At 38.8% G+C, this 15,737-nt stretch overlaps 1 protein-coding gene across 1 annotated transcript in view; it reads left to right on the forward strand.

Moving 5' to 3' along the window:
* Rpgrip1 (RPGR interacting protein 1) overlaps positions 1-15,737 on the forward strand; it is a 63,230-nt gene that overhangs the window by 18,174 nt on the left and 29,319 nt on the right. The window contains exons 8-20 of the mRNA XM_077109056.1: positions 233-256; positions 1,645-1,791; positions 2,259-2,332; positions 5,543-5,688; positions 6,665-6,825; positions 7,297-7,440; positions 7,911-8,061; positions 10,326-10,778; positions 10,941-11,092; positions 11,509-11,851; positions 13,017-13,201; positions 13,707-13,910; positions 14,248-14,380. Of these exons, the coding sequence (XP_076965171.1) occupies positions 233-256; positions 1,645-1,791; positions 2,259-2,332; positions 5,543-5,688; positions 6,665-6,825; positions 7,297-7,440; positions 7,911-8,061; positions 10,326-10,778; positions 10,941-11,092; positions 11,509-11,851; positions 13,017-13,201; positions 13,707-13,910; positions 14,248-14,380 (2,317 nt within the window). The remainder of the gene's footprint in view (positions 1-232; positions 257-1,644; positions 1,792-2,258; positions 2,333-5,542; positions 5,689-6,664; positions 6,826-7,296; positions 7,441-7,910; positions 8,062-10,325; positions 10,779-10,940; positions 11,093-11,508; positions 11,852-13,016; positions 13,202-13,706; positions 13,911-14,247; positions 14,381-15,737) is intronic.

The following is a 15,737-nucleotide window of genomic DNA, read 5'->3' on the forward strand; positions in this document are numbered from 1 at the left end:
ACTAAAAAATAAATATTAAAAAAAAAAATTCTCTCTCTCTCTTTGAAAAAAAAAAAAGATAGGGTAGGGGGAAAACAGCAACAATTAATAAGTAGGTACACAAATGGACTTCATTTATGGAATTTTTTAGAATATCTTTTAAGATAAATATTAAACATTTGAATTATAGATAAAAATACCAAACTTATAAAATTAATAAATCAGTAAAATAATTCATATTTCTTTCTTCTAGGCATATGAAACCTTGCTCCAAAAGGTACTTAATAAAGATTCTTTGAATCTGTTTCTTAGTAATTAGAGTAGTCAAACCAAGTAACATAACACTAGAATTTAGTCAACTGTATGACTATTATGATCATATAGTTTCTACTAAGACAAGTAATGCTAGTACTAGTATTTATGCACTGTTTTCATTAAAATTGAAATATGAGACCTGAGTTGAGAAATATTTTGAATGGTATCTTTCAGCTTATTGTTACAGAGAATTATAGCATTTGCTCAAAAATTCTCAAGAGAGCTGGAGCACACCTGTAATCCCAGCAATTTGGGAGGCTGAGGCAGGAGGATTGCTAGTTCAAAAAAATAGCCTCAGTGGATTGGGGTTGTGGCTCAGTGCTAGAGCGCTTGCTTTGTATGTGTGGGGTACTGGATTCAATCCTCAGCACCACATAAATAAATAAAATAAAGGTATTGTGTCCATCTACAACTAAAAAAATAAAAATAAAACATAAATAGCTTCAGCAACTTAGCAAGGCCCTGTCTCAAAATTATAAAAAATAAACAAAAGGGCTGGGGATGTATGTCAGTTATTAAATGCCCCTGGGTTCAAAACAAAACAAAAACAAAAACAAAATTCCCAAGAGTATTTTTTTAGCAGGCATGAGGTACTAAGATATAACAAAGATGTTACAGATATTCTCTGATGTTATTAGATACACAGCCCTATTCACCACTATAAATGGGGTGCCAATAAAGCTCAGTGAATATCCCTGACTAAGAATTATGAAGGCAAATTATGACTAAGCATGACCAGTCGAGCTGCACCTCACCAAGAGGAAGGAGTCCACAAGAAAAATGCTCACAACTTCTAAAGCTAACATGTCATTTTCTTAGGTGCAGATGAAGAAATACATCATTATAAAAACTAATCAGATATTTTTTTTTTTAGAGAGAGTGAGAGAGGAGAGAGAGAGAGAGAGAGAGAGAGAGAATTTTTTAATATTTATTTTTTAGTTATCGGCGGACACAACAAGTTTGTTTGTACGTGGTGCTGAGAATCGAACCCGGGCCGCACGCATGCCAGGCGAGCGCGCTACCACTTGAGCCACATCCCCAGCCCTAATCAGATATTTTAGAAAGTTAAAGCAGCTTTGGAAAATACCACCTAATTTAGAACCAGGAGTTAATTTGAACCTTGGGGAAATTCAGGCTCCATTGACAAATTATAGTTGTTCAGAATGGAAAATCCTCCCTAAAGGGGAAACTGTACTTTCAGAGAAAGGCTATGGTGTGAAATGAGGTTAACTTACAGTGTAAAGGTAATATGCAACTCATTGAGGTCATTCTTTGGAACATCCACCTTGGAATACCAGTGTTACTGGGAGTGATATGATCATTCCCAGAGCAACTTTCCTTTGGCCCCAGAATCAAGGAATCCTGAGTGCAACCCATGATGCCCTACTCAGCCAAGTGAAGGAGCTCAGAGAAGAACTGAAGGAGGAAAGCAAGAAGGCTGTGAGCTTTAAGAGCCAACTGGAAGATGTGTCTATCTTGCAGACAACTCTGAAGGAGGTAAATAATAATTATAAGAAATTTCCATCCAATGTGCTACATTCCAATTTCAGAGATGTTGAAATGTGCATCTTTGCAACACTGTGGTGTTTTTTTTTTTCAAATGAAAATAATGAGGATCTAAGTGGTTAAATCATTGATTTAAGATTATTGCATCATTAGAGGAAAACCTGGGACTTATGCGGTCTGTTCTCCAAAGTCCTTGCTTTTTCAATATTTTGCTGCTTCCTCAACAGTAGGAATCCAGACATCAGGAAAACTTCAGAGAATTATCATCAATTCCAATAAAAGTCTCTAGCCCACAATCAGTTCATTTTAATTTTTCTAGTCAATGGTTCCTCAATAGACAAGGGAGAGGAGCACAAAAAAGGTGTCATCCAAGCCTCATCCTGCAGTGGGAAAGGGAAAACCTGTGCAGAGCAATGAAATTTAAAGTTTTATCACAAGGACTTTTACATCATTCTTAGTTTCAGGAGAGAGTCGAAGATTTGGAAAAAGAACGAGAATTGCTGAATGACAATTATGACAGACTCTTAGAAAAGTGAGTACCAAGTTTGGGTCTCAGGGCATTTTTTGCTATAAAAAAGAAAGTCGTATAAAATGCCTCTCGAATTTTAAACATAATATCTAACATTGATAAATATATTGAGAAACTGGTATTCAATATTGTTAGAACAATATTATATTGTTTAGAATATAAACTGACAGTCTTTTTCTTTTTTTTGGTATTGGGGATTGAACCAATGGGGAGCTTAACAACTGAGTCACATCCCCAGTCCATTTTATTTTTTATTTTGAGACAGGGTCTTGCTAAATTGCTTAGGTAATTGCTAAATTGCTGAGATTGGCTTTGAACTTGTGATACTCTTGCCTTGGCCTCCCCAGCTACTGGGATTACAGACATGCACCTATTGCACTTTGTGACACAATCTTTTTGAAAGAGAATTATACACTATTTTTTTCTATTTTCACATTTTTTATTGATGCATTATAGTTGTACATAATGATGGGATTGTCGTTACATATTTGTACATGCATACAATATAACAATATAATTTAGTGAATATCACTCCCTAGTACTTTCCCTTTCCCTCCTGTTCCTCACCTCTACTGACCTTTGATTTTCATGAGATCCCTGAATCCCTCACCTTTCTTTTTCTTTTTCTTTTCTAGCTTCCATATATGAGAGAAAACATATGATCCTTGACCTTCTCAGTTTGGTTTCTTTTTTTTTTTTTTCTCTTTTGGTACCAGGGTTTGAACCAGCGGCATTTAGCCACTGAACCACATCCTCAGCCCTTATTTAGAAACAAGGTCTCGCTGAGTTGCTTAGTGCCTCAATAAATTGCCGAGGTTGGCTTTGAACTCCTCCTGCCTCAGCCTCTCAAGCTAGTGGGATTATAGGCATGCACCACCGTGTCCTGACATAATGTTTGACATAATGATCTCTAGTTCCATCTATTTTCCTACAAATGACACAATTTCATTTTTCTTTAAGGCTGAATAAAATTCCTTTGTGTATATATACCACATTTTCTTTGTCCATTCATCTTTTGATGGACACCTATGCTGGTTCCATAATTTAGCTCTATAAACAGGGGTGTGCATGTATCACTGTAATATGATGACATTAATTCTTTAGGATAAACACCAAAGAGTGCCATAGCTAGATCATATGGTGGTTTCGTTTTTTATCTTTTGAGGAACCTTCATACTGATTTCCTTAGTGATTGTACTAATTTACAATCTCACCAACAGTGTAGTCTTCCTTTTTTTCCCATATCCTCTTTATTATTTATTATTTGTTTTCTTGATGACTGCCATTCTGATGTGAGATGAAATTTCAGTGTAGTTTTGATTTTCATTTCCACAATTGCCAATGATGTTGAACATTTTTAAATATATTTTTTGGCCATTTGTATTTCTTCTTTTCAGAAATAGTAAATTCATTTGCCCATTTATTAGTTGGGTTATTTGATATTTTGGTGTTAAGTTTTTGAGTTCTTCATTTATTTGAGATATTAATCTTCTGTCAGAAGAGTAGCTAGCAAAGATTTTCTTCCATTCTGTAGGTTCTCTGTTCACATTTCTAATTATTTCTTTTGATGTGCAGAAGCTTTTTAATTTGATGCCATCCCATTTACTAAGTCTGGTGTGTTGGTGCACACCTGTAATTCTGGTGATTCAGGAGTCTGAGGTAGGAAGATCACAAATTCAAGGCCAGACTCATCAACTTAGTCTGAATATTGAAAAAAAAAAGGGGGGGGTACTGAGGATGTAGCTCTGGGATAAAGTGCCTATAATCAATTCCCAGTACCATGAAAAAAGAAGAGGAAAAAGAAGAAAAAAGAAAGGCGTAGATATATTGTTCAAAGAAAAAATAACCTAGTTTATATGTGTGTGTGGATCTACGATTTTTTTGGGGGGTGGGTACGGGGATTGAACCCAAGGGCACTCAACCATTGAACCACATCCCCAGCCCTATTTTGTATTTTATTTAGAGACAGGGTCTCACTGAGTTGTTTAGTGCCTTACTTTTACTGAGGCTGGCTTTAAACTCGTGATTCTCCTGCCTCAACCTCCCGAGCTGCTGAGATTACAAGCATGGGCCACTGTGCTGGGCCCATTTTTTAAATTTTTCACAGTGAACATATATTCATGTATTAATTTTGTCATTAACCTGCCTAGAAGATTATAAAAATCAAAAGTACTGGACTAGGGCTGGGGATGTGGCTCAAGCGGTAGCGCACTTGCCTAGCATGCGTGAGTCACTGGGTTCAATTCTCAGCACTACATAAAAATGAAATAAAGATATTATGTCCACCTAAAACTAAAAAAATAAATGTTAAAGAAAAAGAAAAGTACTTAAAAAAAATCAAAAGTACCTTCTGACATAGTTAAAGACAGCAAGGGGAAGATTAGTGAAACAGCATGGGGTCTTACAGGAGTGTCCTGGGAACAACTGATGTTCAACTCAGCAAAATGAAACAGTGTGGGGGTTATTCACTCTGAAGACCCTCTATGGCAGATACTACTATTGGCTTCTTTCCCTCATCAGTCAGAATATTATCTTTTTGGGTCACCATATGGGTCAGGAAGTGCCAAGGAATCTTAATAATATCTTGAGCAAGTTATTTTCAGATGACATTTATTAAACCACTCAATAGGAAAAAGAAGCAGAAATAATTTGTGTCAATGTCATTTCCTTTGTGTAAATGCTAAAGAACTGGCCATGTGTGTTTTATACTCAAAATAATTCTGCCTGACAGCTAGACACTATGGAATGGAGGGTTCAGTTGTTGAAAAGTTTGGTTCCTGCCCTTCAGTGTAGTAACTTGCATCTAGCTCAAAGGCAAGTATTCCATTAACTAGCCATTGGCAAGAGTCTAGAGGAATGAGGTGAGAAGAAAAAGATTTTTTTTCTCCTTTCTAATCCAGCAGTCCTGAGCATATCTTGATACACAGTCCCCTGCCTAAAGAAAGTCACTGTGCTAGGCAATGCGAATGACTTGGAGTGGTTGCTCAGTGAGACACTTGAGACCTAAACAGAAGTGATGCCGAGCAACTCCTCAGTGGGACCCAAAAGTTCCAAAGCAGTTGGTGAATGACAGTTACAAATAAAGTAGGGGCAGAAAAAACATGTAGAGAAATGAATGATGAACTAGACCCAGGAGATGTCAAAACTGTGTAGTGAAGACACCATACCACGCACCTTTGAATATCCATCTGACAACTCCCTTCCCATTTTCAGCATGCTGGACAGCAGTAATCAGCCTCACTGGAGCAATGAGTTCATGGGAGAACAGCTGAGGCAGCAAGTATCTCAGTTGCAGGATCAGCTGGATGCTGAGCTGGAGGAGAAGAAAAAGGTCTTAGATCAGCTGTCCAGTGAGAAAGGTAAATCAGGTCTGGGAGAGCTCTAAGTGTGGCACCCCCTACATTTGGTTCAGTAGAAGGGAACTTGGGCTTTCATTTCTTCTTGATCCTATTCTTTTGTGGATCATAGATGACTAAAATAAAAACACTGGATATCAGGTCAGATTTACTATCAGGAAGACATGACACCTGCCTACCTCCTGTGTATACTTTTTCCTATGTGGTGTCTTTCTATTTGGGAGGATGCTGAATTTTAATTTGTTATTTTAAGAATTCACTTTATTGATTTAAAGGTATTAAAATGAATTTCTCTGTCTTTTGTCATTTTCATCAATCATTTAAGTGTGAGTAGGAGAATTCTTTTTTTTAACCCCTAATATTTGAGATTGAGAAACAAATTACTAATTTTTATTACTACTAACATTTCACCTGCTATCTTAACTCTTGGATCACAGGCAATAATTATTTGGAATATTTTAAAACACTGCCAAAAAGATCTTTATCTTGCTGCTTCTTCCTGTTCTGTACCTTACTGTGTCCTCTTAACAATTTTGTATGTCATCGGATTCTAGTGTATTCATAGGAGAGTGAAGGAAAAGAAATACAAATCAAGAATAAAAGAGGCAGAGGGATGAGTGTCGTGGCACACGCCTATAATTTCAACAGCTGAGGACAATGAGGCAGGAAGGATCGAAAATCAAAGCCGGCCTCAGCAGTTTAGTGGCCCTAAGCAACTTGGCAAGACCCTGTCTCAAAAAAAAAAAAAAAAAAAAGGATTAGGGATGTATCTCAGGAGTAAAGCACCCCTGAGTTTAGCCCCCAGTACTTTCCCCCCATGATTAGAAAACAATCCTGTTTACTAAGTCAACAAAGTAAATTTCCTTTGTAAAAATAAAAGAATTATTTCTCTTAGGGCAAATTTATAAAATGAAATGAACGTTAGTGGGATCTGACTGACTATGATTACCAGTAACTTTCTGGATTATTTTTTCTCCAGCTCAAAACAGGGTTCTGAAGCTTGAAGTTACCAACATCCTTCAGAATCATAAACAGGAAGTAGAGATCCTTCAAATGACAGCCACAACACCTGAGTCTCCTGATGATCAATCTGAACCCGACACTCACCCAGATCTGTTCCTAGAGACAGCTCTAGTAGAGGTAAGAACCTCTTTAAACGAATAAGTCCACTCTCCAGAGGGATCTCTGCAAATATCCCTAGGAAAGATGCAGGTGTTAAAATGTTCACTGAATATTTTGTCCTGACTGAGGACCATATTTGGAGGGATATATGAGAAGGCCAAGAGTAGAGAGGGCCTAATGAAACCCACCTGCTTTTTTCCATGCATCACAGCTCATAAAACGTAGAGTTTTTTTCAGATGAGGACTTGAATTGATCTGCTGAGAAGCAAATTGCCATTAGAGGCTCTATAACTTCCGGTGCTGCTGCTTCTGCAGACCATGAGGACTTGACAAGAGGTGCATTTGTGAAGTAGCACAAGTCCTTTTTTTCCACTGGAGTAAATTTTGTTGCTGGCATCTTACTACTAGCAACAACTGCTTTATGGAGAAGAGTTGTTACTCTACTTGTCATATTTATACTCCTTTTCATGAATGTCTTTCTCTCTGTAGCACGGGGAACCAGAAATACAAGAAGAAAAACAACTGTCCCAGATGCTAAGTGAATTGCAAGTATTGCATACAGAGACCACACTAGAACTAGAAAAGACCAGAGACATGCTCCTTCTGCAGCGAAAAATCAACATGTGTTATCAGGTGCAAGGAAAAAATGGTGTGGGAAGGGATAGATAATGGGGCACATGGGAATTATAATACCACTCCCAAGACTGGTAAAGAAGCAAGACCCAAGTTTCCAGAGCTGACACCAGGTGATACACTGTCCCATGCAAACCCAGAATGTGCTGTCCTTAGAAGAACTTAAGGACTCACACTTGCCCATGGCACCTTGGCATTAGAAGCCAGTAGATGGGGCTGGCTAATAAAACTGGCAAGTGTGAAGCTTCTGGTTTAATTATTTCCAGTCCTAGAGAAATACTAACCTATGAAACCCTTAGCACAAGTAGTCCTGGAGGGGTCTGTGAGGAAGCTAGGCCTTTTTATAGTGGTTCACTCTTCCCTGTTACGGAGATAGCAGTCTTCTTTACCCAGCAAGTGCCACCTTTTTATCTGGGCTGTTGTGTTCTAGGCCACTGAGATGGGAAAGTTCAGACATTATTTTGTTTTAGGAGGAACTGGAAGCAATGATGACAAAAACTGACAGCGAAAGTAAAGATCACAAAGAAAAGCTGGAGAGGCTGAGTCAGCTCCTAGACGTCAAGAACAACCGTATCAGGCAGCTGGAAGGTATTTTGAGAAGCCATGGCCTTCCAATATCTGGCAAGTCCTAGTACTTTGTTCTCATCTTGGGCCGCCTCACCCAGCTAATGCCTGTATTTTCCTTTGTGTACAATCTGTGCAAGGCTGCCTCTTGTGTCCTTAACTTAGCCCTCTTGCTCTTTATCCTGTCATCTTTGTGTCTTTAACATGTTGTTAACATCTTGTTTCCTCCACTAATGTCAGTGTGTTTCTCTGATTTCTCTGGAGAGTTTCAACCAGGCACAATAATTGTTTCCAGGGGGTTGATTATATTTCAAGAATGAGAGCATCACTATTGGCCCTCAGTATGGTAAATCAATCTCTCTCTCTCTCTCTCTCTCTCTCTCTCTCTCTCTCTCTCTCTCTCTCTCTCCATTCTCTATTCAACCAAAGCCTGCAAAGCTATTTTTGTCAGGTAATACACCTTTATTACTCATCTCCTATCGCTTCTTTATGATTTTCTCTAAAATCTTTGTTGCAATTCAAGGATGTCAACAGTCACAGGGCAGCTGTCACTTAATGCATTTCATATTGTGCTACATCCTATTTTTAGTATCATCACTGCTGGACAGTGTTTGCTCTTGGCCTTATATGTCAAGAAACTAGGCTTTATTGTCATACTCAGTGATGAGAGGCTTGACTCACTAAATTCACTAGAGATCGATATTTAAATAAAAAAATAATCCACAATGGTGGTTGTTCCATTACTGCCATTAGAATATTTGGAAACACTGATCAGGGCATCCCTCCTTCTGGCAAGAGAATCAGTAATAAGCATATTACTTAGTAAGCATGGAAATAGAATAAAGGGAGATGAGTCATTCTGGGGCATGACTTATCTATGCGAGGGTGAGTCTAATAAAATGTCACTGTCATATTATAACAAAGAAAATACCCCCTTGGATTAAAATTCTCAAGTCTTTCAGATTCAGGGTTTTTCTCTTACGACCAAGCAGGATAAATACCCTGCTTATGAAGATTCATTTGCTTAAACTTACAGTTGTCTGATTACTGTTAAGGTTAAAGAGCTTTTCATAGTTTACCAGTTATTTGCCTTTTGAGAATTGCCAATTCCTGACCTTTGACCATTTTTTAGTAGTATCTTATTGCTTAGACTATTAGCCTTGTGTCATGTAGTGCAAAGTTTTAAATATATTGTATCTAATTATATTAACCTTATAAATTAAGAACGCATTAACCAATTAGCTCATATCTGTACTGCATGTACATGCAATATCTGTACTTCATGTTTTAACATGAAGACATTCTAATGTATCCAGAACATTTTATTCTATTGATTTAACTCTTAAATTAGGGCATTCACCATCAACAGGCTGAGATGACTCAAATACTCTCAATTTGAAGTAGACTGTATATATCAAAGTTTCTGATTGGTTGGGCATGAGAAGTAATGTCCAGATTGGGTGCTGACTACATATCTTTGCATCCCACTACCAACATTTCAACCCACTTCCAGTAAGTCTCCTCTTCCACTTTTTACTCCATTATCCTTTGAATTGAAGTGATTTTTTTTCCCCTCTGTAATTAAACCAGCCTCTTTTTTGGGGAGAAAGGGTTCCTGGGGATTTAACCAAGAGGGGCTTTTACCATCGAGACGGCACCCCAAGCATTTTTTTTTTTTTTTTTTTTTTTTGGCTACAAGGCCTCATTAAGTTGCTTAAGGCCTCACTAAATTGCTGAAGCTGGCCTTGAATTCCCAATCCTCCTGCCTTAGCCTTCTGAGCCACTGGGATTATAAGTGTGCATCACTGCAGCTGGTGATTAAACCAGTTTCAGAACAGAATAAAAATTCTTTCAACTGATCTGGCTGAAAAAGGGAAGCATTTCTTGGCTGGGCCCAATGTGGTATAATAGACATCATGTCTGTAGCTTGCTAATCTCTCTTGGCCAACACATAGAAATTTTGGAAATTTTGCATTTTGTGTTACTAGTGTGTCTCTTTTATAATTACTGATTAATTCTTTTGACTTTGTTGGAAACCAAAACAATATCCTCTGTATGATGAAATGTGCTTCCTGAGTTGCATTTATTTTCCAGCCACTCATTCAGTATTTTCTCTCTGAAGAAGTATTGACTATTTGGTCATCAAAATTCAAAGCTCTTGGTTGTCTTTCTTTTGCTCTTTCTTTTGAATCATGAGGTTTCTTGAAATCATCTCAACATGGACTTCCACCATGTTTTTATTCTCCTTCTCTGTATCCTTCTGTAGGCTAAGGAAGAGCTCCCTACCATTTAATGGATAGGCAGTTTTCTTTCTCCTCTAGAACAACTCAAAGATGTTGCTTATGGCACTCGACAGTTGTCATTGTCTCTGGAATCACGGTCAGCCCATGGAGCGGAGGATGAAGTGGACATTTCTTTGCTGCATTGGAGTGAAAATCTTTTTGAACTGCATATCCACCAGGCCTTCTTGACACCTGCTGCTCTGACTCAGGCTGGAGACATCCAACCTACCACTTTCTGCACCTATTCCTTCTATGATTTTGAAACCCACAGTACCCCATTATCTGTGGGGCCACAGCCCCTTTATGACTTTACATCCCAGTATGTGGTGGACATAGGTTCCCTTTTCTTGCACTACCTTCAAGTGGCTTCAGCCCGGGTTGATCTACATCAGGCTGTGGGCAATGAGTACCATACTCTTGCGACTGGACAGATTTGCTTTGACAAAGTGCTAGAGACTGTGGAGAAAGTCCATGGCTCAGCTGTACTTACTGGTAAGTGCTGTCAGCTTCCTACAGCTCCTAGGACCAATGCAGAATCTCCCAAAGCCCATAGTTTCTTTTCTAGTGGTTTCTTGTTTTCATTCTCTGCCTTTATTCCCAATCCTTGCCACACCATCTGTATTCTCCATACCTTTCATACTTTCCGCTACCCAGGAGCTGCTGGAGAAGACTGCGGGGTGCTAGAGTACTGGATGAGGCTACGCTTGCCCCTAAGATCCAACCTATGGGCATGCAATAAACAAAAGAAAGCCCAGGCCTACCTGTCAGCCAATGTGCTTGATGCCTGGAAGGCTCAGGAGGATGAGGTGAGAAAAAAGATGTGCCCAAGCATCTCCAAGGAGCCTCAGCCAAACAGCTCATGAGAACAGTTCAGTCTTCACTCTCAAAGAATATTTGTTGAATGTGAATGAAAGGAAAAAGCAACCACACCAAAACTAGTTCAGATCCTTCCCTTGGTCAAACTTGAGTTTGGAATGAAATCATGCCCTAGGAGCTAGTGACCACAAGACAGCTTCTCTATCACTAAGGTAGGGCCTGAGGACTGGCATCTCCCCTGGATAACTGCCAGAGTCGGTGGGCATGCAGGTGAAGGGCATTAGGTTTGTGACCCAGTCAGGATAGCAGCTCTCTAGATTGTAGCTCTTCCTCACCATGGGTTGGGCTTTCCCTATGACACTCTCAGGCTGCCCTCTTCCTCAATCCAAGACCAACATCTTTCCAGTCCAGATCAGAAGCCTGGAAACATCAGAATGAGCTGCGGATCGAAATCACCAGGTGCCGTGGTCTCCGGAGTCGAAGGCTGGGAACTCAACCCAGTCCCTATGCCATGTACCGCTTCTTCACCTTTTCTGACCATGACACTGCCATCATTCCAGCCAGTAATGATCCCTACTTTGGAGACCAGGCTCGATTCCCAGTGCTTGTGACCTCTGACCTGGATGAGTATCTGAGGCGGGAGGCCCTATCCATATATGTTTTCGATGATGAAGACTCAGAGCCTGGCTCCTACCTTGGCAGAGTCCAGGTGCCCTTGCTGTCTCTTGCACAGAACAAATCTATTAAAGGTGGGAGTTCCAGGTTGTTACATCTTTACACCCTCCCTCCCCAGTGTTGCCTCCTTGTTCTGATTCTACTATTCTTTGATCACTTGCTTGGAACAGTCTTTCAAACAAGCTGCTGAAGACTTTAGAATATTGTCAAGAGCAACAGGGCAGAAGACTTAGAGCCTCACTGCTTGTGTGGAAACATGGGCTTCCATTCCTGTTCAGCAAAAAATCAGGATTCACAAGGGGCTTGACCCCCAACCTGAAATCCATACCTGTGTCTCTGGAAAACTTTTTCAAAGTCTGCAGTGCTTCCTAGTACTTGTCTTTACCTGAGGCCTGTTTCTTAGTGCATGACTAGATCTGATCATAATTTAACACTCCCCTGTGATTGTCTTAACTTGTTTTAAATGTCACATATAAATTAGACTTCCATGCCAGACCATGACAAAGACAAATTTTTGGGATATGAAGCTGAGTTTCATACTATCTTACTTTATTTTCATCCTCAGGATTGTAGGGTGCACCTAGGAGGGGTCAGCTGTCTGACTACAGTCCTAAGAGAAGTAGAGGTACCTGTGCTCTCATTAGGAATAGTGGATAGGTACAGCCAATACTAACCATCTTTTTCTGGAAGTGTGTGAGGCCTCTTTCCTTCTAATACCACAACCACTTAAAAAAAAAAAAAAAAAAAAAAAAAGCTGACACTTTTGCCCTCAGCTCACCCAAAAGGAGGAGAGGTCATATGACCTCTCTGTTAATCAGTGTTACAAATCAGAAGTCGAGCATTTAGGAAAGAGCCATTTTGCTAAAATGTTCTTGGGCCCACCTGAATGTAGGTGATTGCTTTCTTGGAATAGTTCAGTGAGAATTTAATGATAGTTATGATAATGTAATCTTTTTTTATGGACTAGATGACCTATGACAAGCAAGCTGTTATTTCTCTTTCTCCATCTTTTGATTCTGTTCCTGAAATCTGAGATACCCATCTTCCCCTTGATCATCTAACTGTCCTGCTGTTTTGTTATTTCTGAGTGCATCGTTGTCATGATTATTTGATGGATGTTAATTGATTTCTAACAAAATGTGATGAAATGTAAGAAATGGGGGGATAGATAAGATGCTGATAAATGCTCATTGCCTACTTCATGTGTTTAAGTATTATTAAAGTTTCTGTGTTTCTCAGGTGATTTTAACCTCACTGACCCTACAGAGGAACCAAATGGTTCTGTTCAAGTACAACTGGATTGGAAGGCTTGCTATGTACCACCTGAGAACTTCCTGAAACCAGAAGCTCAGACTGAGGAAAATGACACCAAGGAAAGTCTAGAGATATTATTTTCAGAGGAAAGGGCTTATTTTCTTCCCCAGGTAGCTCTCCCAACTCCTGAGGTAGCAGATTTCTGCCATTTCTATGGAGCAGAGTTGAAGGGAGCACTATTAAAATTAGCATAAAAATTTTTCTTTTGTGAATGTCATGACTAATGAAAATTTAATCTGGACACTATTTTTATTTTTATTTTTTGGTAACAGGGATTGAACCCAGGGGGGTTAACCACTGAACAATATCCTCAGACTTTTGTCATACTTTATTAACAGACAGGGTCACACTGAGTTACTGAGGCTGGCTTTGAACTTGTGATACTTCTGCGTCAGCCTCCTGAGCTGCTGGGATTACAGGAGTGTGCCACTGTGCCCAGCTCTGGAGGCTATTGATGGACCAAAACCCTGTATTTATTGTGGAGAGGAGAGACAGTGTCTTTCAGTTCCATGGCAGGAGAAAAATGAAATCTAATGCTAATTCATAAGTCCCTTTCTTGAGTATCAAGATTGTTAAACTATCATCTTTAAGTTTGTCTCTGATTCTTCTGTTCAGGACCAGATAGCATTTTCTGAGATTCCCATTGAAGCTGACCAGTATCAAGCAAAGAGAAAACTTCCTCAGATGGGAGAAAAAAAAGAAAAGGAACACCAGGTTGCAAGCTACTCAAGAAGAAAACATGGAAAAAAAATAGTTGTCCAAGGAAAGAATAGAATGGAGTATCTTAGTCGTAATGTCTTAAATGGAAATACATTACAAGTAAGATCTTGAAACCCCTGAAGAACTAAAAAATGGGTTGTAGTATCCCCACATCTTATTCTCAGAGATAGAAGCAGATGAAGATACATAAGTAATAATCATAGCTATTTGTGGCTAGCTTTTGTTTTCACAAAGACAAGTAGTTTAATGAATCCTTGGACTGTTTGCTTCATGTCAAATACAATTTAATTCACTATATTATGTACTTTACAATTTATACTTAGAACTTTAATAACATATACATGTGTATATATGTGTGTTAGAGCTAGTATGAAAGAAAGAAAGAAAAAGAAAACAAATATATGACCACTTACATAATATTATTCTTATTCGGAAGCAGGTGAACTATACCGAGTGGAAATTCTCAGGGCTTAACATAGATGATGGTCTTAAAACTCAGACCAACGAAAAGGAAATGACATTATCACAGTCAACACTGAAAGAAGAGGAACCCCCACATCCTATAAATGGTATTGTCTTTCTAAAAATCTAAGTTTTCTATTTAATCATTTAATGATTTTATAAAGCTAATTACTGACTGGCTTTATCTGGCCTTGTTAATCTTTTAATGAGAAGTTAGTATGTAAGTCTCTAAGCCTGACTTGGATTACAAGTATGAGGGTTAGGCCAACCAAGGCTGGAATTCTTAGTGAAAGGACTGTATATGTAGCTAGTTGGCTAGCTAGTTTAGTGACCTACTATTTATAAAATGTTGATTTGTTTCAGGGTCTTGGGAATTATTGTTACAAAGAATTAGGAGGAATGTGACTGGTTCATTTGTGAAGTTAATTCAAAATTTTTTAAAAATTATGGTAAGGCTTTGAATAAAAAATAAATAAAAAATAGATGATTTCAGATCATCCTAAAGGCAAACTAGGTAATTTGGATTAATTCTCCCATGAATGACAGTTAGAAAGCTAAAGTAAGTATATTTTAAAAATATCTTCTTAATGTTTCTTAAAAGCATTAAAGTGCCAATAAGAAAGGGTAGAATTACCTAACCTAGACCAGGGAAATGCCTGGAGCTCAGAGAGGTGAGTTGGAACAGCTTCAGCCCTGGGACATTGCCAGTCTGGAGGAGGCTGAGAAGAGGTTGAACCATACTTTGGGTGGACTTTTGGGGTGGGGAAGTAGGTATGTAGTTCAAATTCAGCGTCTTCCCAGGGTAAGCAATTGTCTGCCCAGGATAGAATTTCCCACTTTCTTGTCTGGGACCATGAGGACAGCTCTATTGTGAGCCTCTTATACCCTAAGATGCAAAATTGCTTTTTGGAGTAAGGGTTGATTTGACGTCTACCAGGATTCTTGACATTGGAGTTATCTGACATAAACTGCACAACTGTGTTTACCACCTTCATGGAGATAAGAGCTGAGCTTTAAGTTTTTGGGAGAAAATGGGGCTATGAAAATTGGCATCTTAAGTTTTTTACTTACTTTTTTTACTTGTTTATTTTTATGTGGTACTGAGGATTGAACTCAGTGCCTCATGCATGCTAGGCAAGCACTCTACCACTGAGCTACAGCCCCAGTCCAGCATCCTAAAGTAATTTTGTTTTAAAATAATTTTGATGGGGTTGGGGATGTGGCTCAGGTGGTAGTGCACTAGCCCCACGTGTGTGCGGCCCGGGTTCAGTCCTCAGCACCACATACCAACAAAGATGTTGTGTCTGCTGAGAACTAAAAAAAATAAAATATTAAAATTCTCTCTCTCCTAAAAAATAAATAAATAAATAAAAAATAAAATAATTTCGCACTTACAGAAAAGCTACATAAATAGCGTGTGCTCTTTCTCTCTCTCTCTCTCTCTCTCACACACACACACACACA

Source organism: Callospermophilus lateralis, chromosome 3, assembly GCF_048772815.1.
Source record: "Callospermophilus lateralis isolate mCalLat2 chromosome 3, mCalLat2.hap1, whole genome shotgun sequence".
NCBI lineage: Eukaryota > Metazoa > Chordata > Mammalia > Rodentia > Sciuridae > Callospermophilus > Callospermophilus lateralis.